Raw genomic sequence first — 23,583 nt, forward strand, 5'->3', positions numbered from 1 at the left:
AGTGGCAGAAACAATTCTGCTCCTCAGCACCAATCAGTAGTGCACACGTCAAAAAACCTCGCCCGCCTACAAACATTGTGTTGTTCACTCTTGCTGAAACTAGCTAGATTTCCACCCTAAAGCAAGGTTGGCGTATAGATTGCAAGACAATTTATCCTTGAACACCCTCAGATCGAGTTCCTGCCGTTTGCTTCCACCTTCCACACTCAGGAGCCAGAATTGACCCTGAGATCAACACCGATCTACGCGAATCACAACCGGCTTGCGCTGTTGTTTCTGGATATTGCTTGATTTCAATCATCCAGAAAGTACTGACCACGCTGTTGATCGTTGAAAGAAAGTACAAGTCTCCATCGCAGACCAGACACAACTTTCTTCCCCATGGCTCCGTCGTCTAAGTCGCCTACCCCTGGCTTTTCCCACGTCAAAGTACGTGCCAACCACCACCAGGATCAGACTACGAACATGGTTGGCATTGACCCCATCACCCTCATGATCAACGAGTGTATGATCTTGTCGTCAGCGATGAGAAAGTCCACCCGGTGGTCCCAAAGTGGAGTGGCTGCCATTTTGGGTGCAGGGGATATTTTTGGCGAGGACGAATCACTTACCCATAGTTTGGGATTATCATCCAGTGTATCAAATAATGGGGTAAGACCAACCAGCGACAACCCACTCTTCTCCAGCTTCCTACAACTCAGGGCCATCTTGACAGATGCCGTTGATATCTACCAAATTGATAGCTTGACCTTGTTGCAGCCCTTCTTGCTTGCTGTCAAATCGTCGTCCACTTCAGGACATATTACTTCATTAGCATTAAATTCCATCTCAAAGTTTTTGAAATACGAGATCATATCTTACAAGTCGGAAAATTTGCAAAGCACTTTGGTCCAGATAAGTTCATCGCTTACTCATTGCCGTTTTGAAGCTGCAGATCAAAACTCAGATGATGCGGTTTTGCTAAAGGTTTTGCGTTTGCTCGAGGAGATTATTGAGAGCCCATTGTCAAACTTGTTACCTAATGAGGTTGTTTCCGAAATTATCCAAACGTGTTTATCATTAGCGTGCAATAAAAAGAGAAACGAGGTTTTAAGAAGAGCTGCAGAAATGGCAATGATCTCCATAACTTTCAGAATATTCACTAAGTTGAAGCACATCAAACCTGAGTCAAAAAATGATGACTTGCAAACCAATTTCAATGATACACAATTACCCGAGGATATTATAGGGGGAACAGAATATGCACAATCGCTTATGGGAACTCCCGTTCCTGAAATTCACCCTGTCCAGGAAGATTCAGAAAACAGGTCTGAGGAGCTGGATACCACTGATAAGCAAGGCACCGCTCCAGCGAGCAAGCCCAAAGAGCCATCGAAGAGTGAACTCGAGGAACCATATGACATCATTTGTATTAACGAATTTTTGGGTATACTCATTTCAATGATTTCCCCCACAAACCAATACCAACACATGGAAAGCACCAGGGTTTTTGCCTTGAATTTAATCAACACTGCTATTGAGGTTTCAGGTATAGAAATACCTAAACATCCATCTTTACTAAGCTTGGTTTCAGATCCCATCTCGAAGCATATTGTACAGATTATCACTACCACAGACTCCCCTGCATTATTGCAAGCATCATTGCAATTGTTTTCGACTTTAGCCATAATGTTGGGAACTCATTTGAAGTCCCAAATAGAGCTTACTTTGACTTTGATTTCCCAATCAATCTTACCATCAACATCTAAGAATACTAAACAGACCGACAACTTGAAGAATGCTAATGTCTCAAGCAGAAATCCAATTTCTAAGGAGATGTTAATTGAATCATTGTCCTTATTGTGGACAAGATCCCCTACTTTTTTCACAAATTTGTTTATCGATTACGACTGTGATTTTGACAAGTCAGACTTAGCGGTAAAATTATTGGAGTTCTTGTGTAAGTTATCATTGTCAGAGTCTTCCACCATTACTACTGAAAATGTCCCACCAATATGCTTAGAGAGCATTTTGCTATTCATCAGTGGCGTCAATGATAGAATCAAAGGTTTGAACAAAGATTTGAGTGACTTACCAATTCCGCAATTAATTGAAAATAAGAATCAAAAAACTTCCTTCATTAAATGTGCTGATTTGTTGAATGATAAACCAAAGGAAGGAATTAAAGCATTGGAAAGTAATGGGTTCATTAGCGATCAAAAGAATATTCCAGAGTTGGCAAACTTTTTCTTCACTAAGTCCGGTAGATTGAACAAGAAAGTTTTGGGTGAATTCTTGGCCAAACCATCTAGCATTGAAATCTTGAGAAGTTTCATTAAATTGTTTGATTTCGCTGAAATGAGAGTTGATGAAGCCTTGAGAATTTTATTGAAAACTTTCAGATTGCCGGGAGAGTCTCAACAAATTGAGAGAATCGTTGAGTTGTTTGCCGAGAGATATGTTGAGTGTCAAGCAGAAAGTGATGCCAACGCAGTTAAATTAAGTGAGGAAGAGAAAGATGAGAAAAACGAGTCTGCCCAAAAAGCACCTATACAAGAACCCGTTCGTCCTGATAGGGATTCTGTTTTTATCTTGTCTTACTCCATCATCTTGCTTAACACTGATTTGCACAATCCTCAAGTCAAGAAGCAAATGATGTTAGACGATTACAAGCGGAATCTCAGAGGAGTTTATAACGGCAAAGATTTTCCTGAATGGTATCTTGCCAAAATTTACCAGACAATTAAGGATAAAGAAATTATTATGCCGGAGGAGCATCATGGGACTGATAAATGGTTCGATGATACTTGGAACAATTTGATCTCAATACAGGCATTGAGCTCACCTATTGAGACAGAACACTCCTCAGAAGAGGTTTGTCAATTTGACAAAGTGTTATTCGAATCTATAATAGAGATTTTGATTTCTACTCTCATAAGTGTCTTCAAAGAGGCTTCTGATGATCACATCATTACCAGATTAATGTCCTCGATAGACAAATGTGCAAACATATGTTTATATTATAACTTGGGAAGCTCTATCGACAAATTGATTGGATTTTTGGCTGACTTAACTACTTTAACTTCAACTGGTGTGTCCTCAAGGGCATCTGCGTCTCCATCTGCCGATGACCTTCGTGATGAAATTCCTGTCACTCAAATAAGATTGGAAGAGAAACAACAAACTATCACAACCAGTGAGATGTCAGTTTGGTTCGGTAGAGATTTCAAGGCTCAATTGTCTGTTGTTGTGCTTTTCAGATTGATCAAGAAGAATGATTGTAAGATATCTCCATCATGGAGCAAAATTATTGAGATTATTTTCAAATTGTTCGAGAATTGCCTTTTAGAGCCTAATTTGTTCTCAGATTTCCAGAAGAAGTTGAAAATTCCTTCTTTGTCAAAGGTCAGACCAAGATTTACCATCAACAAGACCAAGCCAGTTAATTCGTCTGGTCTTTTATCAACATTTTCTTCATTCTTGAAAGGGTACTCCGATCAACCACCTGAACCCACCGACCAAGAGATAGAATCCACGTTGTCTACCATTGATTGTGTTAAATCTATCAATATTCCAAGTATTTTCGAAATGATTTCGCGTGGTCCACCAGGTGACTTGGCTCTTTTCGTTGAACTTTTATTAGAATCATTCCCCAAGTACAATGATGAATCTAAGAGATATTACGAAACAGAGACCTTGTTTCTTTTAGAAATCTGTGTGTGCTTCGCCTTATTGGCTGAAGATGACACATTATTCAGAAAGGTCTTGAGCAAGTCCGATCCAGAACAAATTTCACCAAAGAATAAATTAAGATTGCTGTGTTACAAACTATTATTATTTAGGAAGGTAACTGATGGAAAAATTGAAAATAAGGAGACTGAAACACCCTCTGATATTTCAACCATTAAATCTCTCATTGTTGACCTTCACACGTTCGACAAGGAAATATTGAGCAAACAGGGTGCACAGTTAGTCCAGCCAATATTGTCTTTGATCGATCATGAAAGTTGGTGCTTCAGTCAACTCATAAACGACGAAGATTACTGGAAAGTTTTGAGATTGCTTGGGTCTATTCAGATTTTAGCCCCAGAGCTCCTAGATTTCGTGGAAGGACTTCTTAAGAACTCTCCGAAAGATATTAGCCCTGATAATTATATGTTTGTGTTAGGATTGTTGGATGAGATCTCATCCTCAGGGGCAATCGGCTCTCAATTTGAGCAGGAGAGTGATGCTAAACAAATCAAGATAGACGATCCATTTTATGAAGATTTAGTGGTTGTTTCCAAAAGATCTATCACATTGACCCATGATTTGCAAGCTATAGTGCAGAGAGAGGATTTCAATAGCAATGATCTTTCATTCTCCTTGATACAGGCGTTAGCACACCAATGTTTCAATCCATGCCGTGAGGTCAGAGGTTTCGCATTGAGCAACTTGCAGCTCCTTGTCCTCTCAGTCGAGACTACAGATCATCTTACCCCACATGGTATTTTTGAGTATGGATTGTTCCCATTATTGTCGGAACTTTCAAAGATTGAGGTACTTCAAACAGACCCCAAGGGATTTGTAAAGACACAATCGGAAACTCTTTCACTTACCAGCAAAGTGTTTTTGAAGTATTCTAATGACTTCAAGGGTGAAGAAATCAACCAAGTATGGCTAGGAATTTTGGACCATATCAACACTTTGAACGAGAAAGGGGCTAAGGTATCTAACCAGGAGGTGGCCTTCAAAGAATCAGTTTCCGAACTTATTAAGAATATGGTGTTGGTTTTGCAATCGAACGGAATTCTCACACCAGAGAAAGAGGAGATTTGGAGCGCAACGTGGCAAAAGATTGAAGGTGTTAATCCTGAGTTACAAGCATCCTTAATGCCACAAGAAACCAAGGTTGAACAAGTTGAACAAGTTGAAGAAAAAGAACAACTGGAAAAGCAAGATGAGGAAAAGGAAAAGGCTTGAATATATAGCGGAGGTACAGAACTAGAGTTGTGAGTTTAACTTCGTGTCCGGCAGGGGACACTGTCCATTTATAGACCTTCTAGAGGAAGTTATTATCAATATATACTAAGAGAGGAACTAGCAAGACGGTTGTCTGTAGATATAGCGTTATTGTAGTATCATTTGTTATGGGGTTGGTGATGCTTCATTTGTGACCTTCATACAGCACTGAAACAGGCTACCTTAAACGAACATGTGATCTTTTTATCAGCTATTCAGTGAATGCTGTTATGGGGACCAACCCAAGGCTACTGTAGTACGGATGTTAATGCACGCAACCTCGTATTTACGAACTGCAATGTCATTCACAGTTAAATATGCTCAACTACGGACAATCCACCGGAATGCGGTCAACCAATCCCTCCTTGTGGACCAACAGCTGGTCGGCCATTTCTTGCATTCCACCCATTACTAAAATCGTGTAAACGAAAAGCGCGATTGGTAAGGGGAAGTGCACCAAAAGGGAAAGCTCCAAGACCACCAGTCTACTAGCAAGGAACCAAGAGGAAGAATGACGGCAAGCTACCCCCATCTTGGGGACCCACACCAGACTTCTGGAACCTTCTAGGACATCGCAATCTCTCGTATTACAGTCTCAGCCTATCGGGGCTTACCCATCACTAAGCGCATGTGTCAGATCCTTCGGAGATCCTCTACACGTGACTTTACTAACCGTTAGTAACGACTTACATCCGGTTTAATAATGCCTGACATCCACCTAAGATCAGCTTGCTGGGCTCGCCTATTTAAACGTGCTAAGTGTGCAAGGTATTGCTTCTAACTACAATTTTTTCAACAATTACATCCCCATCAATGCCAGCCTTAAGATCAGTCAACAAAATCGTACACGCCCAGGAGCAATCAGAGGGCGTTGGCGCTCGTGTCCGTCGTTCCATCGGAGGCATGAGTGCCAGAAACTTCACCCCGTTCCTCATGCTTGACCACTTCTCCAGTGGAGGCACCAATGGGTTCCCAGAGCACCCCCACTCTGGCCAAGAAACCATCACCTACATCTTGAATGGAGCCATGGCCCACGAAGACTTCACAGGCTCCAAGGGGATTCTCTATGCTGGAGATCTCCAGTTCATGACTGCTGGAAAGGGTGTGGTGCACTCAGAAATGCCCATTCCCAACGAAGACGGCTCGCCTACCGTTGGCTTGCAATTGTGGGTCGACTTGCCAGAACACTTGAAGAATGTCGAACCCAGATACAGAGACTTGAGAGCATGGGAGATTCCGGAAGTGGTGCAGCAAGACGGAAAGCTCACAGTCAAAGTCATCTCAGGAAAGAGTTATGGTGTGGACTCCGTCAAGGAGTTGGCCTACACCCCAGTCAATTTCTACTACTATCAAATGAAGCCAGGGTCCCACTTCACTCAAGAGCTCCAGAAAGACTTCAACTACTTCTTGTACGTGTTGAAGGGAAACAGCTTGGTGCTTAACAACGAGACCCAAGCCAAGCAGCACCACAACCACTTCTTCGGCGTGGATGGTGATGCCGTGGAAGGTGTCAACCCCGAATCTGGGGACGACATCGAATTCGTGATTATCGGAGGCCAAAAGTTGGACCAGAAAATAGTCCAACATGGACCTTTTGTGGCCACCTCTCAAGCCGGTATCCAAAAGGCATTTGTGGACTACCAATATGCCCAGAATGGGTTCGAGAACCTCAGATCCTGGGAGTCTTTGATCAGCAATGGTGTCTCCAAAGAAATGATTGAGGGTCCATTGGACGGTAACTTGGAAAAGAGAGAACAGACCAAACAAGCATACTTGGCCCTGCACAAGTAAGAAAATGGCAAAGAATATTGCACAGGCCGATCTCAAATAGGTCCCACTAGCATTGTTACTAACTCTACAAAGTAACTAAAAGTTGTATTTTAGGATCGTATTCCGTTTAATTCTCTTATGTACCATACCATTAAAATGTATTACAATTATTAAATTACTGTAGAAATCAGACACCACAAGACCTACACTTGAGTTCTAATATTGGCATTTTTCTGACACTCAAATTGCTGGATAATGTTAAAGTTCTCAAATTAAAAACGTATTTCACCATTTGAAACTGAAATTATTTCTTCTAATGGGTGTCAGTTTGGGGCCAATGCCTAGGTGCAAACTTTCTTGCCCACACTTGCCCACAATTTTTGATAGGTGACATGGTCACATTCAATTCTGGGAATTGGATGCTGACAGTGGTGGTCAATTCACGATTCGAGGGTCTTTAATCTGTTCAATTGCTCCAAAATCATGTTCAATATTAGAAATCAATAAATTGTTAACTTCTACAAGACTCCCATATAATGAGCATTAATTTCCTAGGTAATGCTTCGGAGAAGGGCCAACTTCAATTTTCATTGATTAGCAGTACAGTACGTAACTCTCACTATCTTTTCTGATAAGTAAGTTTAATGAGTGCTCTTGGGTTCGATGGCTTGATTAGTTTATGATGATCTAAATGAATTGCAGTAGGGATTTTCTAAACAATTTTGATCTTGCTGAAAACGTCTCTCCAAGTCAAAAAGCTTAAATTGACTTCCATAGCTTCTTATATAATAAATTAAAATTACGCCCTGTATAAGGTCTAAAATATTATTGGCACAATATTGGCCAGGTCAACGCAGTAGACATACCTAATTAGGATATTATTCTAAAAATTGCTATCTTACACCAGAAATCAAGACTCAAGGGCTCTTGTTTGATGCCAGGTCGTGCCCAATTCAATATGTATTTCACTATTCATCTCTTCTCAGATCTCCAGTAGTTCATCAACCCTATTCCAACATGGTCAACACCCAGTCTTACACCGACCGTGCCAGTGTGCACAACTCTGCGGTTGCCCAGAGATTGTTCAGGCTCATGGACTCCAAAAAGACAAATTTGTGTGCTTCAGTGGATGTGAAAACCACCAATGAATTCTTGTCCTTAATTGACAAGCTTGGCCCATACATCTGCTTGGTCAAGACCCACATAGACATCATCGACGATTTCTCGTACGAAGGTACCATTGAGCCATTGCTCAAGTTGGCCAAGAAGCACCAGTTCATGATCTTTGAAGATCGTAAATTTGCAGACATCGGCAATACCGTGAAATCTCAGTACTCCGGTGGTGTTTACAAGATTGCCCAATGGTCAGACATCACCAATGCTCACGGAATAACTGGTGCTGGTATTGTACAGGGATTGAAGGCTGCTGCCAAAGAAACCACCGATGAGCCTAGAGGATTATTGATGTTGGCTGAATTGTCTTCGAAGGGCTCGTTGGCATACGGTGAGTACACTGATAAGACCATTGAAATCGCCAAAACCGACAAAGAGTTTGTGATTGGGTTCATTGCTCAAAGAGACATGGGTGGTTCCGAAGAGGGCTTTGATTGGATTGTCATGACTCCAGGTGTTGGTTTGGATGATAAGGGTGATGCCTTGGGCCAACAGTACAGAACTGTTGACGAGGTTGTGTCCACGGGTACCGATATAATCATTGTTGGAAGAGGTTTGTTTGGTAATGGAAGAGACCCAGAAGTCGAAGGTAAGAGATACAGAGATGCTGGATGGAACGCTTACTTGAAAAAGACTGGTCAATGATTAACCACCAACTACATAACAATAACTTCAATGCTATAACCTATGTACAAGTCTAGATGTAGGCCAGGAGTTCTCAGCAGGTGGTCTGTATATCTGAGAAAACCAGGTAAGAACGAGGATCATGATGTCAGTCATGAGAATACATTTATCGATGGTAGATACTCACGAAGAGAACGCTTCTTCGTCAAAGTTATCTGCTAGTTTGGTTCTCATGATTTCGAAAACCAAAAGTCCAACGGATGTGGCTGGAATTGCCGTCAACGCATTTCTCACAAATCCTTTGTATGCAATGTCAAACCAAGTCAATTTGGATTTGGTTTTTAATTTGATTACCTGATTATAGGTATCAATGTATGAGTTATAGTACAATTTTATGAGGGGTCTTGTCTGTGTGTGGGATGAATTGTAGATATCAAGCGCTTCTAGTCTGGAAAGATGGATCTTCTGTATCTTTGTGAGAGGATACTGCACTGCCAACAACGAGAAGGCTGCAGATGCACCTGCCAACAAAATAAACGACGATTTCAAAATCTTGGTCAGTCGGGTTTGTTCCAATCGTACCAATCTTTCATCTATTTCAGCTTCAGTTTCACTGGATAAAAACAGTAGCTTCTTCCTTATATTGTTCTTCATTCTTCGATAGGTAGTGATCATTCTGTACGTTAAGTTATAACCTTGCGTCTTGACTACTTCGAATGTTGAAAAGTAGAATGCAAACCCGAGACTCTCCTTTATTAATGAAAACCCATATCCCGCAAACACCCCAACCAAACCCACTTCTTTAAGCTTCTTCAATCCATATATCCAGAGGTTTTGGTGTTCCCCATTTAACATTTCTGCTGCATTCAGTCTTGTATATATGGCATCGACCGGAGCAGCAGCCAATGATTGAGCAGCACCTGCAATGAATCCCGCTTTCCACGTATCCAATGGAGTGTAGTAGAAGCTGTGCTTGGATTCTTTCTCGTGGGCTTGGTCGTAATTATCGAGAGCAGCCAAATAAGTACCGTACAAAATTAATCCAGTGGCGGAATTGGCAATTAATGGTGGCAATACCTTTTCTGGGATGAACTTCCAGCCCTCTTTCTTGATCACGTTTATAAGCATTCCAATGGATGAGTGTGTGCGGATGCTGTATGGTTTCTGTAAGATATTATCATGCTTGTTGGCAAGCTCTCTAACATAGGCCAAGTAGTCGAATCTCGAGGGCCGAAAGAGCTTGACTGGTGTTCTGAGGTACAATGCCTGTAGTTGGTAGATTAGTGCTCTGATACCTGCTGTAGAAACGGTAACTTGTTGGTTCGTGTTTTTGGTCAGTTTGTGAGTTTCATGATCCAAGCTGTCATGCGTTGTATCTAGAAGAATCGGAGACGATGCAAATAACGAAAGGGGACTATGTCGGCTCATTGGATCAGATAGGTGGGAAAAGAAATGGAGATTGCCTTGCTGAAATATTTGTAGGTGTTTATCGTTGTAGTTTTCCTCGTTGTGGTTGTCCTAACTATATTGGGGGTGGTATAAAGATCCCCGATGTTTGTATTCTTAAACGATGAAATGTTAAACCTCTTCAAAGGAAAGGTTTACTAAGTAGCTGACTGGGCCACGAACTGTTCTGTACCAATCTCTATAGTGGATGAATTGTTTAAGAGACTAATCACTTGTACTCCTTTTGTCTTCAGTACTTGTCACTTCCGATCTGGATAGTCTTCCACGGAATGTGCTGTGATGTTTGCCCTCGAGACTTTGCCTCTGGTACTGTATGTGGTGCCTGTACTCAATAGAGTAATTCTCTGAAAACAGTTGCTTGACGAGCGATGAGGGTCTTTGTCACTCAATGAGCCTCTTAGCTTCTGTAGTAGCGACGGAGTTAGGTTGATGCCTTAATGGTCTATTCTATGATCACTGGTTGTGTGGTTGAGATCGCTATCGTTATATTTTTTCGTACAGAACTAGTATGCGATGGTAGATCGCGTAGATTGACTGGGCTTATACATTAGAACTTAAGACGATTAAATGGCACAGCTACGGCAACAGAGATTTACTACCACACTGAGATGGTGTATTGCAATGTATATCCTTTTTTAGTATAATCTAGTTGATTTTTTAGATCGGCAAGTTTTTTAATGCTTATCCTATACTTATTATAATCTAGTTATTTTAATCTTCAGTTCGACTAGCTTGTTCCAAATGGTATCGATATGGATTCTTGAAGGAGTCGGGTCTGAAATCCCCAGGAAAAACATGTATTTTGAGTTCGTATCAAACAGACTCTATCGTGATTTTGGATTGTATTCAAATGCCTATCTTCGATCATTTCATCTTGAGTTCCAGGACAATTTCACGGTCAGCCCTTTAACTTCCAAGACAACAGTATTCAAACTGTTCTTGCTTTGCATTGCATCCTCTACTCCTCTCTATAAAGAATAATCTCGCTTTGTTTGAAGTATCTTCTGGAATCTTCATCTATCAACACCAACGACAAGTACGTTCTGGTGGAAAACTTTTTGTTGATATCCTTGTAAGTGGGGATCAAGTCGAATCCCCCCAAAAATAACCGTATTGGTATTGTTTCCCCCTTGATTGGTGCACCGTCCATGATTTCAAATCTTATCAATGTTTCGCTATCCACTATCTGATTAGGTGGCACCCCGACGGTTTCTCTCTTGATCAAAGATAACTCCATATGTTTGATTTTCAACCTCACAAGTAAAAAGTATATTCTACCAATTATCACGTCCTTCAAAGAGAACCTGGACTTCAGGTACTCAAACTCAATGTGCAAGCAATCCTCGATACCAACATCCATCTTGACGGTTGGTGTGCTGGTGGAGGGAGTATTTTGTGAATTGGACTTTTCTGGAGCATTGTTGACTGCTGGAAGCGATGTAGGAGGACTGCTGAACTGGTATACCCAGAGCTCTTTCTCCCTGATGATATCCGACGACGACTTCTTTGATACATTGACCTTGATGAAATACCTCAATCTTGCATTTTTTCCTCTGTAGCTCTCGTACTGCTTTTCCACGTTCTTGAATTCGAAGGGATATGTTTCTTGGTGGGTCAATTGGGCAGGAGCGGATAATTCGGTGGCTAGCGATAAGAACTCCGACGTCACTAATCCGTCGATGTTAGTCTCAATGACACCGAGTAATTGGACCTTTATTCCAAAATGCTCCACCTTCTTGCCTTCTTTGGTTCGGATTATCACGTTTCCTTTGACAGACTCGCCATCCTTGTAGACGGGTAGCTTTTCTAGCCTGCCTTGGGCTGTCTTGACTTCTACATGCTTGCGGTTGTCCTCGTTGTCTAGCCGGATTTCAATGTCTAGGGAAGTTTTGAAGAAGATGGACATTTTGCTGACGGTTCGACCCCAATTGGTTGGATTCAAGTAGGATCTGTTTCTTGAGACTGCCTGGATAACGCACCACGATCGGCACTTTGATCACGTGACTTAGATTTCTTGAAGGTATTTACCCAGCGATGCCAGACAGCACAAGAAGTCCACATCAGTTCTGACGGACCCTGCCGTCTTGATCCAGTACGGGAGCCTCTTCCACAACGCCCACCACGCTGGCCCAGGAAGACCTTCCGCCAATCGTGATCACGTGACTGCATCGCGCACTACCTGCCTCCAGTTGAGCCCCCCTGGATGTCATGTCTTTACCTACTCAGAGCAGTGACAAATAGAGGAGCGTTCATTAACCGGCGCTTTCACGTTCACGAAAGCCAGGGTCCCGTTCAAGCCGATACTTAGTGTCAATTGTCTTCTACCCAACTCGACCTTGTTAGCTATTCCTACCAACAGTCCAGTACCTGAGTGAGTCGTTCATCGCAAGATCTTTACTAGCATAGAGTTTGTCAGTGGTTCAAATATGTCTTACATGGACGAAATCGCCCCAGACGTGGTGTCTCCTCACGACTCCAACGCCACGGCAGACCAGCCGTTGAAACATCTCGACACTGTGATCGCATTGTATGATTTTCCAGGCACCCAGCCTTCTCATCTTCCATTAAACTTGGGTGATACTGTATACGTACTATCAAAGTCCGACACAGGATGGTGGGATGGTGTGGTAATATCCAACAATGAGCTCCAGAGAGGCTGGTTCCCCCATAACTATGTGCGGTCCGTGAACTACGTCCAACCAGTATTGAACAAATTGAAAAGTAACAAGGAGATCGATTCCATAACTGCGGCGAATACCGCAGCCAACGTGTTAATTCCTTCTTTCACAAGCCTTCTCCAGAAGAACTTCATTGATTCTGAGAAAAACTCGCCCGCTACGGCATCCAGAAAGAACTCTGTAGTGAGTTTTGCTAGCTCGGAGACTAGTATACCTTCAGATTCTAAGATAAATACGTCTTTGACGCCCTCACACCAATCATCCACACCTTCCCAGCAGTCTCACCAAACACCCTTAACCCAACGAAGCTTGTCACATCTACTTGGGCCTGGCGACATCACCGACAGCGTTGAGTACACTGACTTGGATGAAGCAGAAAGATTACTGGACGAATATAAGCTGAAGCACAATAAAACTGTCACATGGGTCCCCAAATGCACCACTGGTGGTGATTCTATCTTCTACTGTGAAGCATTAGATATTTACTGTGAGTCCATTCCATACCTTACTTTTGATGATTCAAACTTTCCAGCGAACATAGAAATTCCATCCAAAGTGGCCTTGAGTAATAAGCCAATAATTACTATAGAAGAAGGCACCAATAACAGTGGTGCTGAGTCCAACAATTTGCTTGGTGCAAGACAAAACTCATCGTTTGATCCTTTGAAAAGAGATTCCAACGCATCATCAATGAATTCTCAAAGTTCTGGGGCTTCATCTTTTCATAAATTTTCCCAGCCATTCTTTGCTACTGAAAACCTATTTTATAAACAACATTCAGATTTGTCGAAATGGAGTGAGGTGAAAGAAGAATTCCTCTATTTGTTGGACTTGTCTTTCAAGGCTTTAAAGGACTACAATAAACTGTTGTTCAGTACCCATTTTTTCAAGTTGCATAAGTTAATATCATTGGTTTTTTCAGCCTCAAGATTAGCACAAGATGATTTTATAAACACGAAGTATGAAAAGTCCATCAGGAGAAAATTGAAGAAAATAGCTGGATCTTTTGTCCAGGTTTACATTAATGGAATTCTCCATTTGAGTGTCATGCATTATTCTCAAGCTACTTCCGAGGACCAATTATTCAGTATGGATATCACAAAACTCAACAGATCCACTGGTGGTGGAAGATATGGATCTAGTGTTGCTGAATCTACGGGTTCGTCCTTATCAACTTTAAGACAGAATTCAGAAGGGAGTAACCTTGTGGGCCCCAATAACAATCTCAATTCTATTTCATCTAATTTGCAACGGTTGACATTGAATGATGATCAAGAATTTGTTACTTACTTCCAGCAAATTGAATTCGAAGTTGAAAATCTCAAGCATAATATGACATCTTTAACAAAGATTTTCTTGAAACTAACCGTGAATAAGAAAGTTCGCCGGTCCGATTACGACGGTTCTGATGCATCAGAGGATGAAGGAGAAGACAGATATGATATCTTGCCCCAGGTTTACCCACGGTTCATCACAGATGAATTTAATGGGGGTAATTGGTGCAACCCGTTCTTTGCTTCGAAGAATCCCGCTCTCAATGTTAGTGGAGATGATAAGAAGAACAGATACCATTCCAAAGTAATCATTGATAATCAGGCATATGATTCGATACTTCATGATACTGAAGAGATGACTGCCCTTAGTAGAGAAACGTTGAAGTATTTGGACCCTGAGGTCCAGCATTTGTACTTTAATGATGCGTTGAAAGGTGAGAGAAACACACAAATTTTGAGACTTATTTATAAGTTTTTGAATCATGCCAGTTCAATGGTAGACTTGATTGAGTCCTTTGATTTCACAGTTTTCTGTTTGATCAAAAGATATTCCTCAGATGAAGAAGATCCTGAAGTAGTGAAAGAACGCTTGGAGAAGAAAAATCTTGAGGACTTTTCTTCCTATTCTACTTCATCAAGTCCTTTAACTTTTGATTATCCTGTTGTGTTGGACTTTTTCCAGTTGAAGCAACAGTTTCATGACTTGATCTTAAAAATCATAATGTGCACTCAATCTCTCACACTTGACGATCCTGAGGTATTCAGGAGTCTAAAGGAGGAGGATCCAGTGTTGTACAATCGTGATATTCTAAAGATACCCACGGAGAAAGCTGCATTATTGCTCACCAATATTCTTTCGGATCAGGTCAACGAGTCTAAAGGGAATGCGATTGCACTCAACCCTGATACATTGATGTCAGGTCATATCAAAGATGGAATCAACTTCTTTAAGGACATGTTGACCATTATTCAACAATTAATTGATGAGAGAGAGACGATTCTTAACTATGCTACAAGAGTTATGCATGATGATTTCAATGTTCAGCTTTTGATGATAGAAAGAAACAATACTATACTTTCCACAAAATCCGAAGAGGGAGATTCGTACTATAGTGGAGGCCAAAAGAAATCTACAGATACACCATGGTACTTGGAAGGTGATGACGAGTTTGATCTTTTATTAGATATGAAGGGTAATATCAAGGGAGGAACAAAAGAGGCATTAATCTCGCACTTGACACATCATGATATGTTTGATTCGAACTTCAATGCCTCCTTTTTGTTAACATTTGCCACTATAATGACATTGGGCGAGTTCATTGGACTTTTGATAAATCGTTTCAACATTGAAGCCCCCGAAGGCTTGAGTTATGAAGAATATAATACCTGGATCTCCAAGAAACAAAATACCATCAGGTTAAGAGTTATGAATATCATGAAGCTTCTTGTTGAGAAGCACTGGTGTGACTCTTACTACAATGAGCTGGTAGTAAAAAAGTGGTTATCTTTTGCGCACTCAGGAACGGTTCAAAACTATAGTGTTGGAAAACAACTAGCTAACAACTTGGTACGTTTAATGAATGGTGAACAAGTGTACATTGAACGGAAACCTGTTATCCCAAAGATCAAGCCTCCTGCACCATTGACCAAGGGCTCCTTAATGAAGAAAATTAAGCTACTTGATATTGACTACATTGAGCTCGCTAGGCAGTTGACACTCAGAGAATTCAAATTGTATTCCAAAATTACTAAGTTTGCATGTTTGGCAAAGGTCTGGGGTAAGAAGTCAGGTTTGAATGAACCCACCGATCATATTACCGCATTTATCAAGGCATCCAATCAGTTAACAAATTACGTTGCTTACATGATTCTCAGAAAAACTGAAACAAGAAAGAGAGTTCAAATCATTAGGTACTTCGTGCAAGTTGCAGAAAAATGTCGTCAATACAACAATTTCTCTTCTATGACGGCAATCATTTCGGCCTTATACTCTTCCCCAATCCACAGACTTAAGAAGACTTGGAAATTTTTAAATGCCGATGCACTTACACATCTTCAAAATATGAACAAATTAATGAACTCTTCTAGAAACTTTAACGAATACCGTGATGTTCTTAAGTTTGTTGGATCGGAACCATGTGTACCTTTCTTTGGAGTTACATTGAGTGATCTTACCTTTGTGTACCATGGTAATCCGGATTATTTGATGAACAGAACAAGAATGACAAATTTTGCCAAGAGAGCTAAAACTTGTGAGATTGTCACGGGGATCGACAAGTTCAAAACTACTGGATTCAATTTCCAAGAGGTACTGGAAATCCAAAAGTATCTCGATTCTTGGTTTGACAAATGTCCAACAATTGAAGAACAATATCAGCTTTCATTAAACTTGGAGCCAAGAGAAGTTGTACAGACTACAAGCACTAATTCAAACAGTACTTCAAGTAAATCCGGACATTCATCTAGTACCAGTCACAGCCATCATCAAAGTATAGCACTGCACATCAAAAACCAAAAGGTATCGAATACCCTAAGCAGTTTCGCATTCAAAGCAACCTAAGGAGCTTTGCAATATGTGAATAATTAACGCTAGTCCGAAGATTTTTAATTAAAGTTCAATACAGGAATGAATAAATATATACTAGTCATCATAGAACACGATTAAATACAGTAAATAAATAAGTTACACTAATCTTCATATAATATATTGAAATGGTATGTATAGAATAATTCAGACATAAATAGAGCATTGGATATCAGAACCAATTCTACTACTTAATAATGACTAAGGTAGTAATATGCGAGGAGAAATGAATGAAATGATTGTGAAACGTGAACCATAAAAATTAAGAATCTGTCAAGGGCAATCTTGAAGTGGTAATGTACAGTTTGAATTAGTTTTTGCCTAATAGTCTTCATAAAGGAAAGTGTGTGGGGAAGGAACACCTCAACCTGTTGACGCAATGTGTGGCGAGGCAAGCCTGTATTTTCAGTGTGAGTAGCTCTTACTAGGACCCTTGACCCGATTGAATTGGAGCTTGAAGTTTTCAATGGTGTGGGTATTGTGCGGGACGGATGTTTGGATATCCTCTATGACGGATTGCAACATCTGGTTCAATCGCGCATCTTCTTGGATGGACATGTCGTGGAGACAATCCAATATATTATTCAAGTTTGCGTCTTGCTGGTGTAGATTTCGGTGCAACCTGATTGATTTTGTCACTGCTTCCTGGTGGGTCTTCTCCGAGTAGGGCATAAACTTGGGCTGGTCGGCCTGTTTCTGGAATTGATATGGCTGGTGGTTATAGGCGGTGGATTTCTGTCTGTAAGTCGAGGACGAGGAAATCTCTGTGGAGGCAGTTTCTGTAGAGTGGCATGTCACTGCCGAAAGGAGAGTGCTGTTGGACTTGGTGCTGTTGTTGCGCAGGAATTGGTGTTCGTCTTGGGTGGAGCACGAGTCGTAGGCTTCGTCCTCGTAGGAATCTATGCTGGAATCAAAGTCGAACTCATCGGCCAAAAGGCCATCGAGCTGGCTAAACAATTTCTGGGTGGGCATCACCGCAACTGGACTAACTAACTCGAGGCTTCAACGGTGTGGTATCAAACTCTACTGATGTTTCAGAAGATGCACTGGATTAGCGTCAACGACAGTTGAGTAATTCGTTTTGGCTATACGCGGGTGGTTCTATATGTTTATAGCTAATTTTCCTTGCCAATTATGGTTTCGTCTCTTTTAGGTTTTCGCGTTTGGTCCTGCCAATAATACCGTTGTGGTGGCCGAGCTGTTGGGCCCTGTGGGGCGCCAACCGTTCAGTCAGCGCACGCCAGCACTGCCTGGGACTGCGGTGCTTTGTGGGGTCCTGGCCACCTGCCTATCTCTCGGCCATGTCACCAGGACAATGCTACACGATGCTGTCGCTGGTGTCTGACCGCGTATCGAACAATAGTTGCAGCTAAATTGTCATGGCACCCTCGGCTCGCGACAGGAACTGACGCGCGCGGACGCTAGCGAACACTACCCGCAGCCGGTCACGTGGGGCAACCGTGTCCTTTTGGGCCCTTCGGTACACACAGGGCCCCATCGTGGAAGGCGTGGGTGTGTCCCGAGCCGTCAGCGATGCAGGAGTCCTTGAATGCAGTCGCCCAGACCGAGAAAAGGTCACATGACACGTGGCAGCCCCATGCCATGACTCAATCGCGACAAATGGCAACTGCTTCCTATGGAAGACCTTTAGCGGTCTATGATCTTTGTATACACTATAAAAAGCCCAAACCCGTCCAGGTGCAAGCTGGAGCATAAGCCTCTTCGTTTTCTGTGCTGGACATCCTTGGATGTGCTGATCTTGCACGTTTCTAACCCGCTATCACAAGTTTCGCAACCCGGTCATGTCGGGGCCCCGCGGAGTCCCAAACGTGACTCAATCAGTGGAGTATAAAATCACCCTGACTTCCTTGCAGATATCTGAGTGAAACCGTCATCTATTGCTTAGATAACACATCACAACTCGACTACATCCTCAACTATCCCATACCACCCATATTTTAACAATGACAACCTCTACACCAATTAAGACCGTATGCGTGTTCTGCGGTTCATCCTTCGGAGCCAAACCCTCATTTGCTGATAAGGCCAAAGAGTTGGGCGAGTCGATGGCCGCTAGAAACTGGGGCTTGGTCTACGGTGGTGGGTCGACAGGACTCATGGGCACCGTGGCTAGAGCGTGTGCTACCAACGGAGGGTATGTTCATGGAATCATTCCTGAAGCATTGATCTCCAGAGAAAGAACGGACGAAAGTGATGAGGTGAACAAGAAGATAAAGGAATCCATCGATAACCACGACGGATCCACTCCACTTCCAGACTCCAAGGAATATGGTAAAACCACCTTGGTCAAGGACATGCACACCAGAAAACGCTTGATGGGCGAAGAGGCAGATGCCTTCGTCGCCTTACCAGGTGGATACGGCACGTTGGAAGAATTGATGGAAGTGGTTACTTGGTTTCAATTAAATATTCATAACAAGCCTATTGTAATTTTCAACACCGATGGATTCTATGACAGCTTTTTGAAGTTTATCGAAGAGGCCATCGCCAACGAGTTTGTCAGTGCCAAGAACGGTGAGATCATCAAGGTTGCCAACACTGCTGAGGAAGTGTTGAAGGCAATCGAAGAATTCGAAATCCCAGAAGGTAGATTCGATTTGAAATGGGATACTACTTAGATGGGACTGGTTCTTCGCTTATATACAAATCCAAAATAATAAAATAGATAAGATTAACAGTAAGAATCTCCCGATAAAGAGAAAAACTGGAAAAGATCTATAGAAGCCACAAGTTATAGAAATATACAAGGTGCAAACAAAAAACCAGTAAGGCATAAATTAGGCACAGTTACTATTTACACCCGGCTACAATATAATACATACAAGGTCATTTATTCTATAAGTATATCTATGTTCGTTCAAATTGCATTTCTGACAATGCACTAAAAATTAGACACCACAGCCACACTTACTGACAACTCCTCAGTGTGGGTTGAAGTCATCTTCGTGTTGCTCATCATGAACATGGAACAAATCCTCAAATTCGTCATCTGGAATTTGAACCTCAGAAAGGTATCCAGTGGCAACATCGTACATCATCCCCCAAACTTCAATTTGGCCGTTCTTGAGCGCCATTGAAGCACTTGGGTGTCTCTTCAACGCAGTAACCGAAGCGATAACATTGAGTTCCGCCAACTTCTTGGCCTTCTCCTTTGGGTTCAGGTTATACTCGTTCAACAACTTCAAGTTTGCAGCTCTGATATGTCTGACTGGGTTCAACCACAAGTCCAAGACACCGCCGATTCTTTTCGATGACAAAGAAGCCCAAACACCACCACAATCAGTATGGCCACAGACGATGATCTTCTTGACCTTTAACACATCAACTGCGAACTGGATCACACCTTGAGATGAAATATCGTTGGCATTAACCACGTTGGCGATATTACGGTGGACAAAGATTTCACCAGGCAAAGTTGACAAGCAAGCTTCGCCTGCTCTCGAATCCGAACAGCCGATCCATAAGGTGTGAGGTGATTGACCCTTCCCATTCAAATCAAAAATTTGGTTTGAATGGTTGTGCTTGATGGAGTCCACGTAGTACTGGTTGTTGTGCAAATAATCAGCCATAGTAGACTCCTTCGACAACGAGAAGGGGAAGTTGGAGTGGGAGGTTTGCTTCTTCACTGGAGCCCTTCTCTCATCCTTGACCTCTTCTTCCGATGGCAAAACCACCAAATCAGTTTCATGATCCTTCTCCAATTGATAGTGTGCGATGTTCTCTCTGCCCATGGTGATACTGGAATTATGGATTGACTTGAAGTGTTGTCGAGCTACGCCAGCTACTTGACGCTGAATATTCCGTTTCCACAAAGTCACTGTGTATGGCCTTTTATATAGTTTCCACCGGAGGTAAATATTGGGTAATTATATATGTCGTCACACACTCGCCTCAATTTGTTGACTGTTTATTTTTTTTATAATGTTAAGCTTTCGTGTGTAATTATGCACATAAGGAACAGTAGATTAATGTATTCCAGGCCATGCTCTCAGCCTATTGTGTAGTAGATTACTCAGTTGACTGGCCGAATCATAGTAAAGTTTCTTTTTTGGATGAGGGATTCGGAGTTTTTTACAGGTTATCGATGAGGTAATTGGTATAACCTGTAATGTCAACCAATAATAGTGCTAGATTTGGGCCAACAAATGTTGATGTGATCAATACACAAAACTGTGGGCGATAAGAAGCAGAAAATCCCGACTTGTCTTATTCGTTAACTTGACGATCAGGAACATACGTCTAAGACAACCTCAATTAAGAAACTGTGTCAAAAGTGAGACTCCATTGTTAATAGATGGGTGTTTTGAAGAGAATTGCAAACTTATAATTAGAAATCATTCACGCCAGAGTTGAGTTCATTACCAATCGGAATGGACATTTCCGGATCAGAAAAATGTGTTAGATCAACTGTGCATGTACCGAGTCATAGGGAGTCATCATAGTGAATTGTCACGTGATATTAACAACGTGATTGACGCGTCTTAATTGGCGATGGATCCCTTAGCTGGATCACTATAAGATGGATATTTCAAGCAACGATGGATATGAATCGACTCCGCCCACAGAGGTGGATATCAGTTCGATAATAAAGGAGCAGGGCTTATCGAAAACTGATTCGAAAGAGCAACAGGAATTTAATGGGTTATCTAAGCACCACAAATTTGAAAGGCTCAATAATTTGATCCAGAAATCACAGGTTTACTCCCAAATTATAGCTGATAATATATTGCAAAGAAGTCTCAATCTGAACAATGTGCGGGACGATAATCAATCGAATGAACAAAAGGAACCATCTAAAAAGAAGAGGAAAATTAAGAAACAACAAGATATCACAACCATGCTATCGAGCAACATAGCTGGCTCGACCAAAGCTACGCGACAAGCGATTGAAGACTCCCAGACTAAAGCGCTGATGTCACAACCTAAGTTGGTTACAGGCGGAACTTTGAAAGATTACCAATTGGAGGGTTTGCAGTGGTTGAGCACCCTTTTTGAGAATGGGTTGAATGGAATTCTCGCAGATGAGATGGGATTGGGCAAAACGCTACAGTGCATTTCATTTCTAGCCTTTTTGATAGAACAGGGGATTAAGGGTCCTTTTTTAATTGTGGTACCGTTGTCAACTGTATCAAACTGGGTTAACGAAGTGCGAAGATTTGCTCCGGAAATCAAAATCTTCAAATATAGTGGTTCAAAAGAGGAACGTTCATCTATCAATATCAAGAATCTAGTCTCAAAAGAAAAAACCAATATCATAGTAACTTCATATGAAATATCAATAAGGGATTTCAAGAAGTTTAATTTAATTAACTGGAGTTACTTGATTGTGGATGAAGGACACAGACTAAAGAATAATGACTGTACGCTAATTCGCTTTTTGAAAAAGCTTAATGTCTCTAATAGGCTTCTCATAACTGGTACACCATTGCAAAACAACTTGAATGAGTTATGGTCATTGCTAAATTTCATTTTGCCAGATATTTTTCATGATCTAGAATTATTCCAACAATGGTTTAACTTCGATGAACTAACTAAATTTGAGAACGATGACCAGGATGGAACTGACGAAGAGACCAGGCGATTAATTAAGCTCAACATTCAGGAAAATCTTGTAAAGAACTTGCACACAATATTGAAACCATTCATTCTTAGGAGACTTAAAAGAGATGTGATCAAATCCTTACCCCCCAAGAAGGAATACCTAATACATATTCCATTGACCCCTTTGCAGAGGAAATTGTATCAGGATGCTCTCGATAATAAGCTTTCCTCGGGCCTAATTGAAATTGCTATGAAAGAATACATAAACTATAACTACCCCAAGGAATTCAAAACGAAACAAGATTATGCATTGATTGACAAATTTCTACTCAGGGAGCCAAATTTGGATACTACTTCCAAATCGCAGAATTATAAGGAAGCTGAATCAGATGACGAATTTGAGCTGGCTGTGGTGCCTGCACCTGTACCCACTACTAAAGAAAATGACAACTCTTCTCTAGAGTCTGTATTGAAACAAAAGAATCTTCCGAAATCGAAAAAGCAAGATTTAATATTGAGGTTGGTGTACTCAAAGATCATAAAGGATATCAATAATTTATCCTTGCAAAATTCAATGATGCAACTAAGGAACATCTGCAATTCGCCTTATATTTACTATGAACCATTCGACCACTCAGAAGGCAAGCTGACAGATGAGAAGCAATTCATGAAAATTCTATATAAAAATTCCGCAAAGATCCAGGTGCTAGATCAACTTTGTACCGAACTAATGCTGAAAAAGCACAAAGTATTGATCTTTTCTCAGTTCACAAAGTTGTTAGATTTGTTGCATGACTGGTTTAATTATAAGAAGATTCAAGTTTCACGAATAGATGGAAGTTATAGCCAGGGAGATAGAGATAATGAGATAAAGCGCTTCAATGAAGATTCAACTACTCCAATATTTTTATTATCCACTAGAGCGGGAGGTTTGGGCATTAACCTTACTGCATCCGACTCCGTTATCTTGTTTGACAATGATTGGAATCCCCAGATGGATTTACAAGCTATTGACAGAGTCCATAGAATAGGACAAACAAAGCCAGTGAAGATATTCAGATTTTTGGTGAAGAACTCTATCGAGGAAATCTTGATAAGCAAGTCGTCGTCCAAGCGTTTCTTGGAAAAATTGGTTATCCAGATGGGTGAGTTCAAATTCCAGAAGTTGAAGAAGATTATTGAGGAAAACGATAGAAACAGCAACACTTTAATTGACGTGAAAAGTATGCTAGAATTCTCTAAATCGAGTTTTAAGCTGTATGGTGAGATAGAAAGTGACGACAATGTACCAAGCTACGAGTATTCGTTTGGATCAGACAAAGAAGTGATTTTCAGATTAACAAAGAATGAAATAAAAGAGTTATTGGATAGATCTGAATTGTCATACCAAAGAGAGAATATTGTCAACCTGAGAAACGTCTCCTCTTTTGAGACCTTAAATAATATGGATAAGTAATTTTGGTAACACATA

At 41.3% G+C, this 23,583-nt stretch overlaps 10 protein-coding genes across 10 annotated transcripts; 6 read left to right on the plus strand and 4 right to left on the minus strand.

Annotated features, from left to right (window-relative positions):
* Nucleotides 1-142: 142 nt before the first annotated feature.
* Nucleotides 143-5,061, plus strand: GEA2 (Arf family guanine nucleotide exchange factor). The gene has a single exon (XM_020208146.1). The coding sequence runs from the start codon at nt 382-384 to the stop codon at nt 4,939-4,941; it is 4,560 nt and encodes a 1,519-aa protein (XP_020061916.1). The 5' UTR covers nt 143-381; the 3' UTR covers nt 4,942-5,061.
* Nucleotides 5,062-5,685: 624 nt separating this feature from the next.
* Nucleotides 5,686-6,905, plus strand: CANTADRAFT_27567 (pirin family protein). Its single transcript, XM_020208147.1, has one exon. It carries the CDS (start codon nt 5,794-5,796, stop codon nt 6,769-6,771), a length of 978 nt encoding a protein of 325 aa, XP_020061917.1. The 5' UTR covers nt 5,686-5,793; the 3' UTR covers nt 6,772-6,905.
* An 840-nt stretch (nt 6,906-7,745) lies between these two features.
* Nucleotides 7,746-8,955, plus strand: URA3 (orotidine-5'-phosphate decarboxylase). The gene has a single exon (XM_020208148.1). The coding sequence runs from the start codon at nt 7,768-7,770 to the stop codon at nt 8,566-8,568; it is 801 nt and encodes a 266-aa protein (XP_020061918.1). The 5' UTR covers nt 7,746-7,767; the 3' UTR covers nt 8,569-8,955.
* On the minus strand, nt 8,731-9,975 carry CANTADRAFT_92383 (uncharacterized protein; the record flags this gene model as incomplete). Its single annotated transcript, XM_020211939.1, has 2 exons — nt 8,731-9,907; nt 9,941-9,975. The coding sequence occupies 2 exons, from the start codon at nt 9,973-9,975 to the stop codon at nt 8,731-8,733; spliced, it is 1,212 nt and encodes a 403-aa protein (XP_020061919.1).
* Nucleotides 9,976-10,972: 997 nt separating this feature from the next.
* PEP8 (retromer subunit) lies at nt 10,973-11,920 on the minus strand (the record flags this gene model as incomplete). Its single annotated transcript, XM_020207041.1, has 1 exon — nt 10,973-11,920. One exon carries the CDS (start codon nt 11,918-11,920, stop codon nt 10,973-10,975), a length of 948 nt encoding a protein of 315 aa, XP_020061920.1.
* A 336-nt stretch (nt 11,921-12,256) lies between these two features.
* CSC25 (Ras family guanine nucleotide exchange factor) lies at nt 12,257-16,646 on the plus strand. Its single transcript, XM_020208149.1, has one exon. It carries the CDS (start codon nt 12,441-12,443, stop codon nt 16,524-16,526), a length of 4,086 nt encoding a protein of 1,361 aa, XP_020061921.1. The 5' UTR covers nt 12,257-12,440; the 3' UTR covers nt 16,527-16,646.
* Nucleotides 16,647-16,690: 44 nt separating this feature from the next.
* On the minus strand, nt 16,691-17,642 carry CANTADRAFT_27572 (uncharacterized protein). The gene has a single exon (XM_020208150.1). It carries the CDS (start codon nt 17,520-17,522, stop codon nt 16,956-16,958), a length of 567 nt encoding a protein of 188 aa, XP_020061922.1. The 5' UTR covers nt 17,523-17,642; the 3' UTR covers nt 16,691-16,955.
* Nucleotides 17,643-18,434: 792 nt separating this feature from the next.
* CANTADRAFT_27573 (uncharacterized protein) lies at nt 18,435-19,293 on the plus strand. Its single transcript, XM_020208151.1, has one exon. The coding sequence runs from the start codon at nt 18,515-18,517 to the stop codon at nt 19,187-19,189; it is 675 nt and encodes a 224-aa protein (XP_020061923.1). The 5' UTR covers nt 18,435-18,514; the 3' UTR covers nt 19,190-19,293.
* A 199-nt stretch (nt 19,294-19,492) lies between these two features.
* Nucleotides 19,493-20,302, minus strand: NCE103 (carbonate dehydratase; the record flags this gene model as incomplete). Its single annotated transcript, XM_020207042.1, has 1 exon — nt 19,493-20,302. One exon carries the CDS (start codon nt 20,300-20,302, stop codon nt 19,493-19,495), a length of 810 nt encoding a protein of 269 aa, XP_020061924.1.
* A 788-nt stretch (nt 20,303-21,090) lies between these two features.
* Nucleotides 21,091-23,568, plus strand: CANTADRAFT_57717 (putative ATPase; the record flags this gene model as incomplete). The annotated part of the gene is made up of 1 exon (XM_020210727.1): nt 21,091-23,568. One exon carries the CDS (start codon nt 21,091-21,093, stop codon nt 23,566-23,568), a length of 2,478 nt encoding a protein of 825 aa, XP_020061925.1.
* Between the last annotated feature and the right edge of the window lie 15 nt (nt 23,569-23,583).

Source organism: Suhomyces tanzawaensis, assembly GCF_001661415.1.
Source record: "Suhomyces tanzawaensis NRRL Y-17324 unplaced genomic scaffold CANTAscaffold_9, whole genome shotgun sequence".
In the NCBI taxonomy this organism is placed as follows: domain Eukaryota; kingdom Fungi; phylum Ascomycota; class Pichiomycetes; order Serinales; family Debaryomycetaceae; genus Suhomyces; species Suhomyces tanzawaensis.

What these genes read in the sequence shown, in the direction of transcription:
- GEA2 (XM_020208146.1), top strand. Translation starts at nt 382, where the DNA reads ATGGCTCCGTCGTCTAAGTCGCCTACCCCTGGCTTTTCCCACGTCAAA.
- CANTADRAFT_27567 (XM_020208147.1), top strand. Translation starts at nt 5,794, where the DNA reads ATGCCAGCCTTAAGATCAGTCAACAAAATCGTACACGCCCAGGAGCAA.
- URA3 (XM_020208148.1), top strand. Translation starts at nt 7,768, where the DNA reads ATGGTCAACACCCAGTCTTACACCGACCGTGCCAGTGTGCACAACTCT.
- CSC25 (XM_020208149.1), top strand. Translation starts at nt 12,441, where the DNA reads ATGTCTTACATGGACGAAATCGCCCCAGACGTGGTGTCTCCTCACGAC.
- CANTADRAFT_27572 (XM_020208150.1), bottom strand. Translation starts at nt 17,522, where the DNA reads ATGCCCACCCAGAAATTGTTTAGCCAGCTCGATGGCCTTTTGGCCGAT.
- CANTADRAFT_27573 (XM_020208151.1), top strand. Translation starts at nt 18,515, where the DNA reads ATGACAACCTCTACACCAATTAAGACCGTATGCGTGTTCTGCGGTTCA.